This window comes from Eutrigla gurnardus (assembly GCF_963514095.1).
Source record: "Eutrigla gurnardus genome assembly, chromosome: 1".
In the NCBI taxonomy this organism is placed as follows: Eukaryota; Metazoa; Chordata; class Actinopteri; order Perciformes; family Triglidae; genus Eutrigla; species Eutrigla gurnardus.
The window spans coordinates 24,631,839-24,654,388 of record NC_139915.1 but is presented as its reverse complement, the minus strand read 5'-3'; the positions used below and the strand labels follow the sequence as shown (position 1 = coordinate 24,654,388).

The 22,550-nt window shown below is 42.7% G+C and overlaps 1 protein-coding gene across 5 annotated transcripts in view; it reads left to right on the top strand.

Moving 5' to 3' along the window:
- Positions 1–22,550, top strand: part of shf (Src homology 2 domain containing F) — a 94,771-nt gene that overhangs the window by 56,160 nt on the left and 16,061 nt on the right. The window contains exons 3-5 of one of the 5 annotated variants that reach the window (XM_084036993.1): positions 7,843–8,061; positions 8,902–9,000; positions 18,000–18,146. In XM_084036993.1, coding sequence (XP_083893119.1) covers positions 7,843–8,061; positions 8,902–9,000; positions 18,000–18,146 — 465 coding nt within the window. The remainder of the gene's footprint in view (positions 1–7,842; positions 8,062–8,901; positions 9,001–17,999; positions 18,147–22,550) is intronic. The other 4 variants (XM_084036995.1, XM_084036994.1, XM_084036996.1 and 1 more) reach the window with 4 other exon arrangements.

Sequence of the window (22,550 nt, the reverse complement as noted above, 5' to 3'; positions counted from 1 at the left end):
TTTGCCGAAGGCCTATCACCATTAATGTGCTATTGCCCCCCTCTGGGGTGGAGGGCATGAATTGACTATTCATCATAGCCACGTCCTCATGTCATTAGACTCCCCTGTCCCCCCTATTCCACGACCACACAGGCAGATTATGACAAGAGGCACACTCTGGAACGGCTGACTCGTCTTTCCTTCCCTTTTTTCCCTCTCCTTTGATTATCCCCGCTCCTTCTCCCAGTCCCCTTCCTAGAACCAATCCCATTCTCATGCTGTGTTCTCCTTTCACCAGCCATACACAACCTGAACTCTGGGTGCACTCTCCTCTAATCCGCCACCAGTCTTATCTCAGCTGAGGAACAATAGCCACAGAGCAGCTCAGAACCGCAGCCTGCAGAAAAATAGCTCCGCTCCCAAAAGGCTCCGGGATCCTCCGCATCCAACAGGCAGCCTGTCACTGCTTCACATTAAGTCTTCCTCACTGTGTGTCAAGAAAAGATTCCAACTTCTGTCGTCCAAATGGAATTTTTGTGACTGCAGTACAGTCGACGGCAACGGCGGATCACTAATCGCGTCTGTACTTATGTCGCCTTGTCATTATGCTGATCTACTTGGCTTTTTGTTTGTTCACTGCGGAGCTGCATGAGTTAGCAGTGAGAGGTATTCTGTGATTCATGTAGGTAGACGGGCACCTTTCCAAGACTCTGTCCCCATTCATCTCCAATTAATGAGCTTTCACCTCATTCCTAACGAGCTGTAATTGCGATTGTGCCCCGCCTAGGATCGATGCCGCCCTCCGTGCAGTGGCCCTGCAGTGGAAAGGGATTTGCATAGGTGAGGCATTGTAAGTGTAACAGAGCGAGGCAATATCAAATCCCAGGGAGTGTCTCTACGGCAGGGGTCACCAACTGGGAGGGGGCGGACACTGACTTCCTTCTGGACCGTGAAGTTTCTTAAAAAAATCAGCGGCCTAGTTTGACATTTAAGAGACTTTTAATCAGGCATATTGGTGCCAGCCGAGCAGAGCCATCTGGGTCCTATGTGTTGCTATCATATACTGTGTAGGGTGGTAGAGAGAAGCAGATAGAGAGCTGATTTAGTCTGAACATGAGTCCCTTTTTGTACGTATCTAATTATCAGGACACCAGAAGGGGAGGATGGTTGATTTCTGGACTTCTTCAATTTTGGTTGACCCTGCTTGACGGTGTTACATCATCCCATGTTAAACAAAAAATCCAGTTAATACTCATTACTGATGCCTGACTTTATTAATTAGCAATCCTTTCAATGATAATAGGAAACTCAATTCCATCTAAAGCTCGTCTGTCTTCAGGACTTGACCTCATGCCGTTTCTGAAAGATTGAGTTCAACTTCTGTTTTTAGCTCCAGGCAAATATCATGACAGATGTAATAGATTGCCATGAAGTTTGCAGGGGATAATAAAATTCCCCCCGGGATGCATTTAAATGACCTTGGTGATGCCCTGAGAGCACATTACACATTCATGTTTCCTAGATGATGTTTCCTAGCAGGTGGACATTTCTGGTTTTAATATCTCGAAAAATGATGGGTGGATTGTCGGGACTGAGTTTATACCCAACATACCTGCTAATTCCTACTTGCAATTGACAACATGCTAAGCTAAGATGGTAAGCAGTAGCTTGCTAAACAACAAACTAGAATTGTCATTGTGAGCACGTTAAGGTGCCAATTTAAGCATTTACATTTGTAGCCTTCGTGGTTTACATACAGTCTTTAGGGGGATTGATGTGTACATGTTTAGTGTGACTTACCTCTAACTGAAAGCCAGAGACATGAGCAACAGTGATTACAGCGAGACCCAAGAAAGCTACATTGACTTATTACCACATGAAAGTGATTTGGAAAACTTCTTATTGTAATAAAGGTTAATGCGCATAGAAGCAGTGGTCTGTTAGTGCTGCACCTCATAAGTCACCTAACAGTTATTATCATCAGTAATGAGCTTTAAGTGATGTGTGTTCATAAGCTGCTGGATATGGAGCACCCTTCACTGCTGTGCATATTTTATTATTCTTGCCAATGTCGCCCACTCTCTCTTCCCATCACTCTCCTCCACTTCTTGTCGCAGAGTCTTTGTTTATTTCTCCCTCTGTGACAAACTTGCATCACATGCCTGTCTAATTTTCTATTTTCCCCTCCCTTTTTCTATTCACTCGCTGTCGCTTTTTGTCTCTTTCTTTTTGTCATACATCCCCACAGTCTCCCTCTTATTCTCTCTCCCTCTCTCTCTCTCTCTCTCTCTCTCTGTCTTACTTTCTCTGGCTTACTTCCGTCATTTACCCGCCTCCCTCTTGTTTTCTGCTTTGTTTACGGCATCTCTTTTGGCCTACTCTCTTGCTCCAGTAAGGGAATGAATCCATATACATGTCAGCTTGTTGTGGAAGACACTCTTCAGCTTCTATTCCCTCCAGGCCGTCTGGAGGAACAGCAAATTTACTCATACAGGAGTCCACACACCCACACGGGCATGCACTTCACTCGGATTTTACATGTGACTGGCTGCACAATCTTAAACTCTTTTTTAATGTTCTTGATTTTTTTTTAATATCCTGTCCATGAACGAATGGACACATTTTTTGGGCTCATTTACGTAGATTTCCAAACATTAATTCACGAAGGTGACCCCGGCTCTGTCGGTCCCCCTACAAGTGCCGTTCACTATGTGTAATTTGTCCGTCAAAAAGTACGGCTTCCAGCTGAAACGAAAGGCATTTATAAGAAAGCACAAACCAAAAATAGAACACTGAAACCCAAAATACTTTCCGCTCTGGGCCAAGCATGAATAGACTGTCTGAGCTTTGGCTTCCAGGCTTCCCAAAAGTATATATGTGTATGTGTGACAGGCAGGCAGAGGCCTTGGAGTGTACCCACCGCGAGCTTGGCACAGTGTGAGCCAGGAGGAAGAAGGAGATGGAAAGAACAAAGGCATGGCTGCTTTTGTTCTGTCTGCAGGAGGCTGATGGAGACGCAGCGGCACCCAGACACACAAGCGCAGACAACACACACCCGCCGCAGACGGACAAACCTGTCGTGTTCGCAGAGAGACGGGAGCATGACTGTAAAAAATCAAAGCTTATTGATTGCAGACACTTTACAAATTGTCTCCAAATATCAAATCAAGTAAGGAATGTTGAAATTGCTAAGGCTGCGTAAAAGAAAAAGACGCGCGCACATGCTAATTCAGTCCTTTTGTCTTTGCTGCTTTTGTTCCCTCAAAACGGTATGAGACAAGAAAATGAAATCAAAATTGGGGGTGAGATGTGAGCACAAAGCTGACAGGGTTGTTTTGTCTTTCTTATCATAACTATTCTGCCAGAGGTCTTTGGGGAACAGTCTGCAACAGAAGCCTCCCCTCAGCTCCACTCAATAAGCGGAATGACACTCAACAGCAGGCCGCCACGGGTCAAGGAGCAAACACCTTCCCTTGTCAGCCGCTTCTCTGACTGACACACAATACCTGTGGGTGGCCCCCCGGTATATAATAGAGCTCAAATCTCTGACTGCAGTCGCAAGATCGACCCTGTGCACTCTTCACAGAACTGAGCAATCAAACAGAATGAAATCAGAAGCACAGAAAGGTCTCACTGCTGCATATGAGCCCTGCTGCAGCAGATTTGTTAATAAACCCTGGAACCTTCGTGTGGCTTTGTCATGGAGCAAGCTTGTTTGTACCAGCGTCACAGATCGCTACGTTTACTAAATACATTTTAAGATTAGTCATGAGCAGCTCGGCACCGAGGCATGAGTTGAGTAATTAATATGTGAATTAGAAAACATCTGCTACATCATTTATCTGCTTTAAAACTTCTACTATTGTGCTATAATGTCCACTTAGTAACCAATTTCGCCGATATTTTGTCATCCACCTCGTTGATAACTGAGCTCTCCGAAGTGACAATAGCTACACAGGTTCAGCCATTGTTTAAGAGTGACTTAGCTTGGGGAGCAGGCAGAGCAAATCCTTGAAGCCAGGGTATTTTCCGCCCATTGTTTTCCTGGGGTGTAAAGTCAATCACATTTAATCCTTCACTAGTGCACAAGAGATCCCCTCAATCAAATCCAGATTCACTGTGCCTCTGCAAGTGCTTCACAGCAACAAATTCTCTCTGGCTCAGTAGGAGCGGGTGGGTGGCAGTCAACCAGAGAGGCAGATAAATGTGTTTTCGCTTTTTACGTACATGTGAAGCTTAAGCCTTGCAATAAAAGCACAGTTATACAGGTTTTTTGTTTTGTTTTGCTACTTTCCTTGTCAATGCAATCACTTCAACTGGTTTGCAATAATGGAGAAGGAGGACGAGTAAGACCGAAGTAAGAGTGGTCTGGACCATGATGGCTCGATGGCTCGGCCAGTCCTTTATGTGCAGCAGGATTTGGCTGCCAGGTCCGTCGCTGTTAATGTTATTTGTATTTAATCCGGAGCTCTCTGTCTGCCCATGCATGTCATGATAATATATAATATGGCCAGAGGGGACCCATTGTAGTAAGTGGAACAGGACCCCCCTCCGGATTTACTGCAAGAAACATGTTCCTAGGATTAATCTCTAGTTCATGAACCAGAGAGAAAGATGATAACAAAGACAGGATCTGTCACTTGTTTCAAAGCGTAGTGCTTCTGAAACCTACATTCAGCTCTATAGCTGAGTTTTTAATGACAGACAGTATTCATGTCTTTTCCCATTTGGGGAAAAAAGCTCGGATAATGCAGTTGTTTGGTTCTACACACACACACACGTCTTTTAGTGGCACTAAACATATGGTTGTGGTCAGTGCTGCTGCTGCTACATGGTTGTTGAAACCCTGTGGAGTGTGGCACACTTTCTAGATGTTTAATTGTTTCTTAAAATACTTGCAGCTCTCAAAAATTTGGAGCAACAAACGCATTCTTTCTAGCTGCATAAATGCTCTTGAAATATCTCCTTTTCTTCACCTTATAAAATATTGTGAGCTTTTCAGGTGAATGTGTGGGGTTGAAGAAGCCAAGTCGGCAAGGGGGCAAAAAGCATAAGAGAGGAAGTGCAGCATCTGGACAGGAACTCTGACATCCGGGGAGGGGGCAGTATGAGGTACATCAAGGGAGGGTGTGGTGACTGACCTCTAACCCTAAACGGAGGGTAGAGGTCGAAGACAAAAAGATAGACTGCAGCTGTGTTGCAACATGCAACCCCACTGTCATGCCAATCACTGTAATTTGCCGAGACAGATGTGTCCCCACCCAGCTTACCAAGCATGCCTTAACAGGAGCTGACAGAGAAAATGAAAAGAGTGGAGGATAGGAGGAAACGAGGAAGGGTGGTTGGAAAGAAGGAAGAAAGACATTTTAAAAAAGATTGTAAGACGGTCAGCAGGGCTCCTATCGGCACACACAAGGCCTCATTCATTGGAACTAGCAGGGAGTCTCCATCCACTGCGGCAGTTTATCGAAGGCAACGCACCTCCAAATAAAAGGTTCTTCCCACAAGATTTACTCACCACCCCACCAGTAATACCCTCCTTCCTCTCCCACTCTCATTTTACCTCCTCTGGCAGGCAGCCTCCATTTGCCTCTTTCACCCTTTTTCAGAGCGATTTGTTCTCCTGCAGGGGAGGTAGGACCTAATCATGCCAGGATCTCGTAATACCAAGACTTTTAACTGCTAGATCAAAGAGTGTGAGTTTGCCTAATGCAGGATTACGCTGAGATATGGGAGCAGGCAGCCTCACCTCACTCCACCCCTCGGCTTCCACCACCACCACCGGCGGGTAGCTCCATTAGGCTCAACGCACTGCTCATTTTTCCGCAAGAGCTCCCTTGGGCTAAGAGGCAATTATGCAGTAGTATGGCATAATATTTCATTGTCTTCACATCGCATTACTCTATGGTTGTGCTGGCCACTAACGGCTTCATATGGCCCAGGAGGAAGGGTGCAAGCTGCTAACAACTTCATATGAGTAGAGGGAGATTGGAGAGGGGAGGCGAAGGAAAAGGCAGAAGAGGAGAGTTCTCAAGGGCACGATGCTTCATTAGGAGTCAGGTCTGTTTTACCTCCTTACATAGAGAATAAAATGGTTTGCATGCATCCTAGTTTAGGCCAGGTGATGTTCACTATATTTGTAATATGAATGGACAAGCAAAAACATCATTATATTCATGATTCTAGTCATACAGGCAACATTTGTATGGATAAAATAATATTCAGTCAACATTTCTTTTTTCCAAATGTGTTGCTTTTCTTTATATTTCTCAAAAATGCGATTTTCACAGCCTCTTAGAAATGTTTGAGATAAGCCTGACTGCTGTATGAGATTAAATTCCTCAAACAGCGGCTAGGTATCCTTCAAGAGAGAGTCTGTCTTATTGATGATTTCATATTTTGCACAGTAGAGAAATCCACTAAAACACACTGAACCACTGACATTTTCTACTGGCCTTTGCACTGGGGATCCTTTCAGCATTTTGTGAAGATTTCACAAGGTGAAATGCCGTTATGCCCTCATTTATTTTTGCCAAACATCTATGATATACAAAATCCCCACCACATTGAGGTACTATATCTTTTAGGTCCAACAGTTTGTATTGTGCCACTGTAAGTTGAGTAAGTAGTTGAGTGACACACGCTGCAAAATAGGTGCTTTTTACTGTCACTTTTTACCTTTCTCATCTAAGGTTTGTAAAGATCTATGAAAATTGCCCATGTAGAGGAATTAAGTATGCTGATGCCTGTCAGTGGTCAGTCAGTAGGTCTCTCTGTCAGCCTGCAACACTTTAGTCCAGAGAATGACATGTGCAGCTTGCCAGGAAGAAGGCCCTTTACATAATTCTCCTATTTGTATATCCTAACACTAAAGTATGATGTTTGGTTGTAATGAACACTGCATCGTTTAGGAACTGCTAGAGAGCTTTTAGACATTTTTTGAGAGGAAAAAAAACCTTGATTTTAATGAATGTCATTGTTACTGTTTACAAGGCTGAATATTAATACTGAGTTAAGAGGATGAGGACCGCGCAGGGAACGAGGTGAGAAGGGAGATTGGTGCTTTCTCTTCATCTTTGTTCTGACAGGGCAGGTATGTGCCGCCCGGGGCAAGGCTGTTCAGAACTGTTGTGTGATTTTGCCGTACTCGGGCAGGTTCCACTGTATGCTTTTGCAGGTGCTCAGCGCTCCCCCTCCCCTTATTTCAACACCCTCTTCTGCTTCCCACTACTGTCACAGCAAACTGTCACCATCATTCACAACATGTAAGGCCCCTTATATATCACTTGCACATCCTATCAACAGGCAGAATATTTTTCTTCCTGCTGGGGGATTTACATGGACTTTATAAGACACAATCTTGAGTTCAGGTCAAGCTCACTTTTTTGAATAAATTGAACAAAGCAACTTCAGTGGACAATTGATTTCCTCAGCAGCAAGAGCTTGCCAACATAATTTATCAATTTAACCTTGTGTCTCCTTTTTGACCATTGTCCCTTTATTCTACCATGCCCAGATAGTACCAGTCATTACAAATGACCGGGTTGCTGGGTTTACAGCTGCTTCCTCATTTTAACATAGAGGAAAATAAATAAAGTCTTTAGTTTGACAGGCAACGTTATTAGAGCCTTTTAGCCTACAAACTGTCATTGGCTGTGAATGAGGGCCATATAACAACAAGAATTCAACTAGCAGAAGCTAGTTAATATTTCGGTTGAAATATCACTTTTGTAAATGCATTTACTCTCATAAATCCTTGTTTCTCGTAAGCTGACAGTGTTCTGCCCCACAGAGACGTTTTCATCTATCCAGTTTTATGACAGAAAGTCAGCATTAACGACCGTTTTTTGTCCTTGTTTATAGAAATACGATCTGGGGGGCGAGGACCTAAGGACGGGCCGGGGAGGCAGCTGCCGCTGTACGACACGCCGTATGAGCCGACCGAGAACGGCGGGGACTCTGACCCCGAGTGGTCGCGTTGCCCCAGAGAAAGCCGGCTTCCCCAGGATGATGAGCGACCCCCTGAAGAGTACGACCAGCCCTGGGAGTGGAAGAAAGAGAGGATTTCCAAAGCCTTTGCAGGTACGACGATAACCACCAACATAATATGTGACTCGAGGAGAACTAGCAAAAACAAATCAGTAATAAACAACAAAACAACCTCCAGGCTTTGCTCTGGTACAAGTGTTCTTGAAACGGACAGAAAACAACTATCATAATCAAAGAACATTTTTATTGAAAAAACCAAAAGTCCTTCAGCTCGGTCTGTTGCATACTGCTAGTCCTGATGTCACAAGCTCAGACAGTGAATTTCTGATCATGTAAACTAATCCAGTTTAGAGATGACTACTGTTCTGTAAGGGCTGCCTTATTTAAATTTCTATTTTCAATTAACATAATAAATAATCTGAAACTGTTTCTCTTCTGCTTTACTAACCCCGGTCTGTATTTCCAGCTTTAACACATTTGCTTTCGGCTTCTGTCAGGTTGGGAGGGTTCTGCTGCTGCTGCTGCTTTCAGCTCTCTTGTTAATGCTTCTTCTTTTTTCCATCCTCTGTTAAAGTGCCTGCTATGTTCACTTGCAGGTGGCCAGTCTACTGTTTGCTGTTTTGATCCAACTGCTGCCTGTTAAAGCTAAGATGATACTTATACTGCTCAGGGGGGCATGATTGGTTGTGCAGGTGCATGTAGGTGCAGGTAGTCACTGTGGTTGGAGAGCTTCAGCATGGCTAACACAGCCATAACATCAAACAGGGCTGTTCCTGGAAAGAATATGGCTTTGGGAATATAAATAATGCACCCCAAATCAAAAAGAAAATGCCAAGCCTTTTAACAGATATAATAATTGAAAATCAGCAGCCCATGACTCTATTTTTCATCGCCCCTGTTCTCTTTATATTTTTCTTTTTTATCCTTGAACAGCTCTGCTTTGTTATGACTGCATTAGCTACGAGGGTTCTGTAAGTGGCACTGGATCAGGTCCCCACGGAGGAAAGGACTGCACCTCTAAATCCCTCACAGGTACCTTTGGAGACGGGGCTGGGGATTGTCTCTTGTCTGTCTGTGTATGAATCATGAAACTCAGATTTTGATGTCTGAACCGTAAAGGTTGCACTGAATTATGCGGTTTGTGATTGATTTCTTACCTAAATCCTCAGAGCGCAGGTAAAAAAAAATAGTTCAAAAAGTTGTAAGCATCTTTTGCAGGTTATAAGCGACTGTACGATTTGGTTAAAACAGCAAAAATGGTCATGTGAGCCCTAAAACTACTACTAGTATGTTAAGAAAGAGGATTTCCACTTTGAATGCAAATCACTCTGATTAGAATGACATTATCAGGATGCTATAATTGTGATTGCTTAGTGCTTGAAGTGGACTAACGAAAGGTGATACACTTCAAATCAGTGTACAAATGAGGTTAACGAGTGCATTAAGTAGCACTTCTCAGTATTGCTCAGGCTGATGGCTGCAGCGAGTAAATCTATGTTGACTCTTTCAACTCTAAAGGTGCTTTGGAACGAGAATAATTAATGCTAGGACTCAACCTTTTTAAGGATTGTGATTATTTTTGACTGATATTGTAATTTTGTTAAGATTTTGCTATATTAGATATTATAATCATTTTTACATTTTTCACATTTTCATGGAAACATTAAAATGATTAAGGTATGTTTTTTTCGGGTTTATGTTTCCTAAAGTCTATATATATATTGTGCCAGAGCATCTCTGCAGCACGCCAATACTTCATTTAAAATGGTATGTTGACACACATTTAGCCTTTAACAAATTTTGCACCAACTGAGATTGGAAAATTGCACGAGGCCATATTGCGATAACATTTTCATTAATTGTGCAGCCATAATTAACACTGCAGTTAGAATACAACTGGAATGCTGTATTTACTATGGAAATGTGGAGCACACAAGCTTGACTCATGCCTGCATCAGCTCATCAGGATGACTAAATCATACCCCTTTTTAATTACAGCTGACTGAAAGAAGCCATTAAAAATATGCATGGCCTGAAGGCTTATTGCGGAATACAGTTGGGAAAAATATGTTTCTGATTCGTTTTTTACACTCCGAGCAGAATTTGAGCTTTGAGCTGTGAATGTAAACTCACAGAGCAAGACGCAATATGACGGATATTTCCTTCATAATGATTTGATCATATTCTACTTTTTTTTCATACACTTATTTTGAATTCCATGTATTCCTTTATTGTATTTCTGCTTTAACCCCCCTCTGTTTGCTTTGGGAACACTGCATTGCATTTCTGGTATTTAGTAAAGCAAAATTGATTAGAAGTAGAAAGGACGTGAGAGAGATTAATAATCTTCAATAGTGTTTTGCCGTTGATGGCTATTTAGAGATTATTGGGATTCAGTGAGTGATCTCGAGGCAGATCACAAGATTGACTGTTTAATAAGAGCACACTCCAAAGCACAAATATGCAGTTGCGGTCAGTAGTTGACGGATGCTTCTCAAGGCAGTTTGGAAATATGAATGAGTTCTACAAGTGTTCGTTCATTGTGACAGAATAGTGGGAAATATTACAATATTATTTATTTTATATCACGACTGAGCTTCAATGTCTCTGTGAAGATTTTCAATCATCCAGGTCATGGTCAACCTCTGAAAGCTTTATTGTTGGTTTGAACGTTTCGCCTCTCTTCCAAGAGGCTCCTTCAGTTCTGCAGAACTTTCAAAGAGCTTCAATGTCCAACATCGAAACACATCAATACAAATTCCACAAGCCACTTTCATAGGCCTTGAATAATAGAATAACAGTGAATTTATTTGTATATAAAGACATGTTCTGATTGTCATCTTTTACACTTTTTTGTTTTAGTCATTACATCAAAACTTCAATTTTTTAATTTCAATATTGATTCATATTTTGATATATTTTGACTAATTTCCATCTGGCCTTTGTTTGTAGATGTTAATGTTCCAATGATAGTTATTTTTCTCTTTACCTTTACTTAGTTACTAGCTGACCAGGTGTAGTGACAGTGGCAGTAGTAGGTGTAGTAGTTTTATTATGTGTAAGCTCTCTTATTTAATAAATTAAGACAAACAAATGTGACAGGATTTTTGCTTTATGTTGAAGACTGTAATAAAATAATACATGTTTGGATGCATGTAGTTGAGACAGGCCAAACTCTATGTATATGCATACATATATGTCTATTCTTTCATCACCTTTCTATATTTCCCTAATTTTTTGTTGCTTAATTTCTGTTTCCTGTATATTCCTGTGTATTCAAGCCACTGGCGTTTTCATAGCAGTCACGCTGTTCTGCTTCTGAGAGTGATGAGTTAAATAAGGGATGCTGCATTCTTAATCACTTTTCCTCCTCTCCCTCATTATTTTCTTGTCAAGTCACACTCAAAAGAGTTTGTGTTGGGCACTATTTACTATTTAAGACATCCCATTTTACAGACAGTTTCCCTCTTTTGATGATGATTTATTTAATTTCAGTTGGATGTCAAAGCATTGGCTTTCATTCCGAGAGATAAGTCTTTAATTTGCCATACAAAGACAAAAGCCGCAGTCCAAAAAGTCCTTTGATTTGTTGCACGTTATGTTTTATTCAGGCAGAAATAATTCCCCACTATTTGGACGACAGAAAAGGGAAGAATGATGAGAAAGACGTCTTGTGGACGAGTCTTGTCAACACAGGCTTGTTTCTCTAGCCCGTTTCAGTGTAGACCGGCCTTGGATCCAGACATCAAGGGGCTTAGAGAAAGTTTTGAACCTTTCAAGGCTTGAGCATACGTGCCTGCACCTGAGGCCCCGATCTGTGCAACCAGCTTACCTCAAATGTTAGAAATTATGCACTGCTTCAATATTTAAGTCCACTTTTGAGGCAGTTCTTTGGAGTAGACAATCCCACGTTACCAGTCATCCCTATCTCATCCCTCCTCGAGTCAATTTAAAGCCTGTTGTTGCCAGGTTACTCATTGTCTTAAACATCTGAGCAGCTGTTTCACAACACTAATGTCAATGAATTTTGATCCAATCGATTTCCCAACTCCATAAGAACTTGGTATCACATTTCTCACAGTGAGGGTATTGAATTGTCTTGCATCCATACTCAAAGCAGGGTTACTTGGGGTTTATGAAATGTAAGACTAGAGTCAGGAGGTTGCGGGCTTACTGTAGGTTAGAGCGTGAGACGTCTGGATATGTTTGCTCGATTTGTGGAATCCAGGTTGCGATTGGATTTCATGGTTGATTAAGAGTTTTCTATTTGACTTTCTTTAGTCGAACATGTAACTAGATATTTTTGGTCTCTTGAACCAAGGCCATATGGATTTGGTTATATCAGCATTATCGGAGGTACATGTCCTGAACTTCTATGAGTTGTTGGAGCCTTCTTTTGGAATGGTAGGCACTATAGAGTATGTGGAATAAGGTATGTGTGAATTAAGTGCAAAAGTGTCGTTTTGAGGCTACACAACAAGAGTTGAAAACCAATCAGAATGTAGATTATTATAGAAGATGTAAACCAATAACCTGAACCATATTCCATAATTGTGAAACAAAAAGCAAATTACATTTTCTGAACTCTCCATATTCCATATATTAATAGCAACTTATTATAGTGTTTTACAACATTTTGTGTAGCCTTTATATCAATTCGATACCAGTTAGGTGTTGTTGATAACATGGTTGAAATGGGGATTTGTTAACAAGCTCCATTGTAATGCTGCTGTGCCCCCAGAGGTCAGCAAGTTCAGTTAGTAGTAGGACTGTTTTTACATTTATTTCAAGCCTGATTAAAGTAATTCTGTGGGCAGACAGCATGTTTTAAAGTCAACTTAACTATCGCTTCTGTGCTTCTAGAGCGCAGTGATGTTTCTATTGTTGCTAAAGACACTTTATGGATGTGCAATATCAATGACTAATGATACTGCTCACTGTTTGGATTTTGGAGGCATTTTCTGCACTCATCAAAAACTTCCCAGTTTATATTCCAGCAATTATGGAGGAAATGAAAGCGTCTGCAAACAAAGTATTAAGGGATAATGAAAAAAGATGCACGGCCTTACTAACCCGTGGAGTGGGTGTTAAAGAAAGAAAGAGGAGGGTGAATTAAAGTGCTGCCTACACCCCTCCCACCACGGTGTAACATTGCAATCCTATCTGCAGAAAAGACTATTTGTCTTCATTAATGATGGGGGAAGAAGAGCAGACTAATGCTCCCTGCTGCAGCCTGCTTTTTCCCTCCGTTGTCCTTATCGCTGTCTGCACGCACGCTCGCCTCTTCACAACACTTGGTCTGGTGTTATTATTCACTGTTGGGTTATCTCCCGACAGGTATGCAATGGAATGTAAATTCCCTGCCTTGTTAGAGTGTTGGGGGGCTGTGTACTTGCGGTTTGGTTAATCACTCATCCTCACTGTCCCCAAACACCCACACTCAGCCGCAGCCTCGTCCCCACCACCCTCATGGTTTCTGAGTAACTGATGGATGGGTCTGAAGGTGACGAGTGAGGGAGACACATTAGAATTTGACCATATGAAGAAGTCTGCATGAGAGGGGGCCAGAGAGAGTGTGCTTGCAAGTCCGCCAGCGAGAGCCCTCATGCTTTGACTCCGCATATGGCACGCTCACTCACACAACCAGACACGGACACGCCGCCGTCGGAAATCTGAGCCTCGCCACAGCAGGGGTGGGATTGAAAGCCATTGTTACTTAATCTTCTTGCCCTCTGTTACCTGCTACTCACTCCTTTTCACTTGGCTCGCGGCCAGCGGGGTACCATGCATTTAACACAGAAGATAAGAGAAAGGCGCTGTCGCTCGCTCCCTCAGGTCTTGGGCAGCTTTATGGTTTTTTAATGAATCTTCATGGGCTTAACGACCCAGAAACCTGAGGCTCAAGTCTAATGTCCTAAAATAAATAATTGATTCAGTTACAGTCCTGCACTGGTTTTTTGCACCTGGGTTAAAGCCAGCTGTTTTTGTGGGTGCCATGGCTCCGTTTCTCTCTGCCAGGCTGATCTGGTTTCCCCCCGTCGCTGTCACTCCTCAGCTCCGTCTCGTCCTCCTGGGCTCTGCAGCAACACCCTGCAGATAACCTTCCTGACAGCGCTCTTTCATGAGCCTCAGATGTGTCCTGCCCTCCTTTCACTGAGCGCTGCCACAGGTCTTATCTTCACTCACACACATTGGCCACACACAACAGCGCTGTAAACCTCCCTCACAAAGTATAGAAGCGCTCCTCCAGCAAGCCCCCCTAGAAGGTCCTGCTGGCCAGCCATCATCGATGCATCTCTTCCTTCTCTATCCTGACAGACGAGCGGGGAAAAGGCCTCGCCATTTTCATTTTTAATGCCAAAAAAGTGCTTTGAAAAGGAGACGGACGCTGACGGATACAGTAAGCGGGGTATTATGAGGTGGCATTTCAGTCCCCCTGGAGCGTCGCTGAGTTGTTATCTGTAATGATTTGGGTGGCGATGGAAGAAACACATCTTCAGGAGAGGCTGGTTTTGTTCCCAAGCTCCTCTGCTCATAATGTGCAACATAAACATTGCAATCTTCCAGCTTGTTTTGAATATGCATGCAATTAGCCAACCAAATGAAGCAGAACTAAATTAAATGGCGTTGGTGGAAACAAGCATGGCTGGTGATTTATGGTGCTGCACTGTTTACAGTGATGAAGGACTGTGGGCTAATGAAAAGCCTGGGTAAACAAATACCTAGCCTTAAAAATAGATCTGCTCCTGGAAAGAACAAAGGGAAGGTAAACACGGATTAAAAAAAATAGGGACCCTTGCCCATTGTTCAAGTATTCTCTGTTGATGATGAACTCACACTACAGGCTGCAAATAATTAATCAGCTGCAGTGTTTACACCCACCCTCAGACTGGTGCTCAGCCTAGCGATGTTCAGTCCACAGGACATCTCTCCAGCATCACATATCCAATCTCAAGCGGGACGTGCCACAGACACAACGCTGTCAACAGTGTTGGGAACTAATATGGATTGAGGATTATGCAGAGCTGGAATATTGATCCAAACGCAGTCGAATGAGATGACAAAAGATGTAGAAATCTTCAGCTGTGTTTACATATTCCCTCAGAAATAGACCTCATTCATTGTATTTTCTTTGTCTTCCGTGCAACATAATGAAATGCAAACACGGCTGCCAATAGTTAACAATAATCTTAGCCTAATTCTATTTAATAATCATATATTTGGACAGCGGCTTTTTGTTTTCTGTGTTGCTTAAAGTGCTTTACAAAGAGCAGACTCACCAACTTAAATCATAGCCAATTAACAAAAATGAAGTCACATGACTTAGAGATAGTTTTATGTACTTTTTCCATCTTCACCTCCAGACTCTAAAACACTTAGCCGGTTGTAAAGTACCATCTACAGGGAGATAATCAGATAATATCTGCATCAGCCAATATAGCTGTTAACAGGTTTATGTGGTGAGCCTTCAGGGTTGATGTGTAAACCAGCTCTAGTGTGTTGCTGTTGTCACGTCACTCCTGAATTTGAATTTGTCACTGAAGAATGCTACAAGGTGTAAAGATGCACTCGTCCGTGCAGCAACCTGGCATCTAGAGTCAATGATTATTCAAGGCCTTGAGGCTGACAGTATTTTCAAATGCGTCACAAGGTGAAGGACGATTCCAGTCACCCAGAGTTTAAAAAAAAAAACAAAAAAAACACTTGGCTATTAAATCAGCTTGCCTTAATTTTCACAGTGCTAAATGCTATTATTCAGCTGTGCGACCAAGCGAATCTGAGCCACACTCGCCAAAATGTTTCGCAGTGAGGCTGCAGAGTGGAGGCAGCCTTCTGCTCCCCCAACAATTACACGCTAATCTGCAATGTGAAATGAGTATTAGGCTTTTAATCTCATAGGAAGAGAGTCCCCTACTTCACCCCAAAGTAGTGGAAGTTACATTATCTCCCAGAGTTTCTGACCTTCTGTTTCCATCCTCCCCCCCACCCTCCAGCCCCACCGGTCCGACGCCACACGTCTTTCCCATCAGGGTAGACGGCGAGCAGCTCCTCCTTCCAGCCACCTTTCTTTAGATTAGCCCCCTGACACTGGGGGCCAGCTACTTAATTGCTTGTCGGATTGAATATTCTCCAGTTTCTCCTCCTCCATCCAGCCCGCAGATATTGCTTTGCATTAGCATGTCCCGTACCACCGCTTCTGCAATTCCTTGCAGGTTGGAAGACGGAAAAAGTCCATGCTCTTCCTCCCAGCCTGTGTACCAGCCAATCCAACACAGTGACACTTATGGTTATGAATGCAGTAGCATTATTATTTTCTTCTTATGTAGCACCCCCTACTCTTGTGGTACTCTGGATTCAGAATGTGCCTCTAACTAAAGATAATTGCTGTCATTCTAATGCTCAGTGGTAAATAGTGACTTATAAGCAATCATTCAACTTTAATTAGAAGGTAACAATTCCTGCTGAATTGGCTGACTGATTTATTTACTTCACTGCCAATCTGTTGCTACTCTCCTCCCATTCACCCACGTCCTCCTGAGTCAAACAAGGCCGCCTGACTGATGATGAGCAGTATAGCTGTCACAAGATGATTTCAGAGCATTGTGATGGAAAAAAGTTGGCTACCCCTCAGAGGTTATTTGCCAATGTTCTCCCATACTTTCATTGGAATCGTTTTCATCGCGTGGTGATGTCATTTAACTAAGAATATGAGTTTTAATGTATTTTTTTTCTTGTATTTGTAGAAACCTTTGTTTGTGTTGGTTTTTGCTTTTCAGTGATGTTTCTTTTTGGGCAACACTGTAACATTTTAGTGGCAATCCAAGTAGCAACTGGATTAGTGAACTTGCCCTCATTTGAGTTGCTTCTACTTACTTCCATCTATTGCAGTAACATCTCCAGCACCATGGACAGTGACATTACAATGTTCTTAATAGCACTGTGAGTCGCCTCACTGGAAGATCTGTCTTTGAAGACAGAAGTCATATTATTACACATAACACTTCCAAAGCTGCTGTTGTTGGACTATGTTTCTTTATTAGCCTTCTAGTTTCTACCATTCTACCATTTATGAGGTATCCTTTGGTATTTAACAGATGGCCCTTCCCCAGTCACAGAAATGCTTTTGTAAGGGTGCTCGATTTACCCTGGTACTACCCCAGGTGGAAATGAGGCATACATTATTTAAGGGGCAAAAGCCCGGGGAGTGTTCACTGCCATGATGAATTGCACTGAGGTACATTCCAGTGAAGGATATTGTCTGCATTGTTGTTTATCTTAAAATAGAGGCCTACAGTCTTTTGCTGGCTTTTTTTTTTCAAACTCAGCAGTGGGAATAACAGTGGAGTCTGTGCTGATGTACTGTATCAGTGACTATGTAAATGCAAAGCAGTTTTATGTAATATAGTCGTATTATTTCGACCTGCCTCTCGAACAGTGCATTACCATGTTTCTAATGTATCTCTGGTGAGATTTGAGTTCACCAGTGTGGGTTCCGGTCTGGATTGTGAGGATTGTTGGGTGAGTGCCAGTGTTGAGGGGAAGAGCTTTTCAGGTAGGGTTGGGGTTTAATAGCGTCTTATCCAATCTAAATCTACTATTCAATCCGGTTATTGAGTCCTTCCGAATCCATTATCACAATTTAGGAATTGTAAGAAACCCTTAGCCCAAATTTGTTCAAATCCGCATAGTTTAATCAACCTGGAAGTGTGAATTCAATATGGCACCCGCTATCAGAACCCAACCTTACTTACTGTTAAACTAACTTCACTTCTTTTTCAGTCTTGTTGTATTCCTTTCAGCTACGGCTGAGTCGTGGATCACAACATAAAGCAACGCTCTACCATAATGCTGGCATCTTCTGCCTTAATCTATTTTTCACTTACCCCTTCTTCCTTTTCTCTTTTCTTCTTCCCCGTTTCCTGTCATTACTTCTCTCTCCTCACTCCCTGTGTCGTTGTTCATATATGGCTCTCGTTGCTGTCCTCTCCTTCCCCTCATCTCTCCTATGGTGGCTTGTGCGACACTTGCAGTAGAGATTAAAGTGATCAAGGACCTACCGTGGCCCCCTCCTGTCGGGCAGCTCAACACCAGCCCTCCCCTGGTGGAGGAGCTGGAGTCTCCCTCCCAGACAGGTCAGCCCTCGCCCGGACAGACGAGCTGTGACCAGCACCACCATGGTGGGTGTTGTCCGGCGTCTTTCCTATCAGTTACCCCACTCCACTTCCATCCATCAGTCCCATTATCCATCACCCATTATCCATCATCCATTCATCCATCCAATCCCTTCAATGTGGTTTTATATCTGTCTGTCTATCTGATTTTATTAATAGTTTGAGAGGTGAAGAGAGTGTATGCATTAATTCAATCAGTCTAGTCTGTTCTTTAAATAAATACATTTGGTTTGCAAAGAATATCACTGATCACTCGATCTATATGAACTGGAAACGGAACAGAGTGCTTGGGGGGATTATACTTATAAAACATACCAGCAGGTCAGAAGGGCATTTCTCTGATTAAGTGAAAGTGTCTGCTTACACTTAACCGATCAGTGATGACTTACTGACATCTTTAGGAAGCGCTGTATAATATGACTGAAGGTAGCAGCTCAGTAATTACTGCACTTTTCCATCTGGATTACATGTGGCAGAAAATCACTAACTCTTGTGCAGGTTTTAGGGCTGAAGGCTCATTAGTTTTAATTGTGCTAAACTGCCTTCTGCATGCGTAATTGCCATTCGCTGTGACCCCCATTTCCTCTTGTCAACATACTCATAACAGCTCCAGATGTCCCTCTGGGCCGCTGTTTTCTCCAGTTCTACATGGATTGAACAATCAAACTCAATGGAGGCAATTTTATTTCTTGACTGGAGTCTCTTGACCTCTAGCTTTACCACGTTAACCATCTCATCAAACGCAAAGAAATCATCTATTTTCAACCATTTTAACGTCATTAGTTGATTTTTGAAGCCCTTCCACAAACTCACACCCTTCACTGCTGTAATTATCCGGGGAGAAGAAGAGACATGTAGCAGAACTAATGTCAGGAATGGGATTTCCCCCGGCAGAGTGGGAAGACTTAGAGTGAGACCATGTAAGAGGACACCGCTGTGTGCTATAGGCGAGGACAGGGCGAGGAGTTGATTTATATCCATAAATCCATGGGAAAGGTTTTTGTTCGCTCCCTGATGTCAGTGGGTTTAAGATTGGCGTCCAGCTGTAAAGTGATCCTCTCTCTGTCTGAGCCAGTATGGCCCCACTCTACATCTTTGGGGGCAAAGGCCATTGTGGCAGACAGAGGGGTGAGGGGGGGGTTGATGGCCTCCGCGACCCCTGTGAATACAGTTACAATGCACTCTCTTGACCTCGGCGTACAGGCAGACCCTCAGTCATAAACCAAGACATATGTTATACACAGGACTGTTTGCATGCTCCAGCTTGGTTCAATCTGAGTTAAGAGCTGTACATGTCTGCAAAGGTTATTGCGACTTGCTCAAATATAGACCAAATATAAACTAAATATCTATTACCGTTCAGGGAAAGCTGACTTATCCAAACTCATTATCAAAATGTTCATGGGGCTTGACAGGGTAGATATTACATCTGCATATATATGGGGGGCACTTTTCTCTGAGTATAATGAAGAGCTTTTCATGTTTTTTTTAATGTGAATTAATTATCCCACACATCAAAATGTTCTCTTACCTTCTCCTCCTTCCCTAAAAAAACAAAGTAATTAAAATATATCCAGATTTAATTTTAACTAGATCCCCAGCTGACACTTTGGGGGTCATTCCTTTGTCTTGGAAAACCTAATTAGAGTTTCATTTTGGGGTTCATGTAAAAGAAGAAAACCTATTCCTAGATGGTGGAATTAACACGGATTAACGTCTGGATTCAGCAGCAGCAAGCAGCTCGAAAAAAACATATCATTAAAAGCCATCTAACAAATCATTATTTGAGTTTCTGATGCACGTAATTAATATCAACATAAAAGTGAGTGATTTTTAAAGCCGCCTGTTCCTGGGGTATCATACCACGCTGAGAACCATTTTCACTGTGCACTGCATGCTAATGAGATGCAGACCTGTTAATCATTTCACACATCCTGGCTGGAAAACTTCAGTTTCACCTCACAATACAGCGGTCGATGGCACCTTCCCCCTCAGACTAGTCGACCCTTCTGGTAGGAGTACCATTAGTAAATGAGAATTAATTACCGAGCGTAATTTGAGAAGTTTGCTTTGGAATGTGTGCATAGGGAACGGGGGTAGTTGCAACTACATGTTTGGTGTTTCTCTTACTTAATGTTTTAAATATTGCCACCCCAAGACCCCTGAAAATGAACCATTCAGTTTTATAGTGTTTCTTTAATTAGGATGCTTATTTTGTGGTGTTTGATGGTCACTATAAATATCTCTCTCCGCCTTCTTCAAGCATTATTTTGTCTTGTGTGTTTTGCTGTGGTGAATTACATCGCAGCACTTTATGTTGTGGATTGCTGGCAGTATAATCATAGAAATGTCATTCTGACCTCTGTGTTTATCTGTGTCCTAGCCAATCCGCTCCCTCTCTCACACACAATCCCCCCCCCCCCCCCCCCTTTGTGGCTTATAGAGCTCTCTAAAGGAAGCTATGTGTTTGAAGGGGGCAGGTCTTCCAACCATCAGTCACCATCTGACTGACAGTTCAATCTGATACACAGATTCCATTTGCGGCGCCTTACAAGCAACGGTACTGATAACACACACAGATGCCCCTGCACATTTACGTACAGGTCTTTGTGTGTGCGTGTGTGTGTGTGTGTGTGTGCACGTGTGCACGTGTGTGTGCACCTTTTTGTTCCTCTTAAGCTGCCTCTCAGGGTTTTGTTCTCCTCCAGGCCAATCATCTTGTCAATCTCCTGTCCACCATGTCTCAGACTGTTTGCTCCAGAGAATGAAAGAGGAATTAATTTGTATCACTCCCATTGATATTCAGCCTTAAAAACATAATTCTACAACAACTTCAAATTATGGTGTTAGCGAGACGGCTGACAATCAAAGCAGAGATGGGCTCGCTCACTGTTGAGCAAATAAAATGATAGCTTTCATTTAGTTTGGGGGCTGTCCCTTCAGGGTAATACTCCCTTCTTGTAGAAACGATGCACTCCGCCTGTGGAAAAGACTCGGCTCTGACAGGGAAGGTTGATGGGGTGAGCTCCTCTGAGAATAGGCACTCAACCCTTTCTAGAGGGTAGAGGGCAGGAAAAAAAGGTTTAATCAAGGTCACATAAAGCACTGATTGTGTTGAATCTGGGGAAGAGTAAGAATTAGTGGGGGTTGCTGGGAGAACGTAGAGATAAGAATAGCTGAGGTCAGTCAGATGGCTGTACTGTGAGATGGACTGTGTGGGAAAACCAAGATAGCAACATTCATCACCTTTTCCAGCCTCATCTGTTTAGATCACTCAAAGAAAACACATTATGTTCAAAGTGCATATTTTATCCAATTTGTATATGGACAAATGATGTACATAGGTAAGGTTTAACAGTTTTGATAACAGATCAAAGCCGTTACTGCTCTGTCTCTCATTGTTTTCTATTAGACAAGCAGACATTCCTCTACATTCCTTCTCTAGTCATTATCTGGTCCTGTCCTTGACAAACACAAACATGGAGAAAAAGAGTGAGAGTGATAGGGCTGGATCGTGTTAGATGGAAAGATCAAAAGAAAAGGTAAGGGGGGGGGGGGGGGTATAAAGAGAGAGAGGGAGAGCAATTGGCCGCGTCTTCATGTTGTGATCTGTCAGCGTTGACAGGGATGAGCGGAGCAAACACGCATCTCCCTTGTCCCCGTGGTCAGTTTCCATGGAAACGCTATTTCTCACCCTTACACATATACTGTATGTTCGTCCTGCTGAAACAGTCAGGATGTGGTTCAAATGGACTGTGTGGAAAAAAGTAGAGCACTAATGATGTCTTTCATGTGGACTCGCATGCAACACAGGATCATCATTTGACTGCCTGTAGTCCAAGCATGAGACACCGAGGAAGAGAAGCTGTAGCTCATAGTCTTCCACGCATCTGAGGTTAGAGCCACAATTTACCCAACTGTCATGCAACAGTAATATTTGGTCATTTTTAATTATTCTGGTTTTTTTCTGCAATAGCCTTATACTAAAAAAAGTGCAGAGGGCAAGATAACAACGGTAGGCGGAGTCATGCAGAATAATCATTTCCATGAGTTTATGTTTAGGGAAACGCATCAGTGAGCTCAAGGGCCAGAGAGTTCAACCTGGAGTTGAGTGGAGATGAAGGGTAACCCCTGGTGGCTGGATCTGAAACAGCAGCATTCTGGCCGGTTGGGGGGTCGGATTCCATCATACAGGCGGTGGTGGAAGAAGTCCTGAGATCTACTAGTACTCCTACCACAATTTAAATATGTCTCTCCTCTTGCATCCACAGTTAACATAAGTAAAAGGGCAGTATATTCAGCATTTTACTTGAGATGCAAGTATAAAAATGGCCCCGTGGCTTATATATTGTCATATATGGGATCATTTATTGATCCATCAACATGTAAGTAGTATTTTTGAGTATTTGC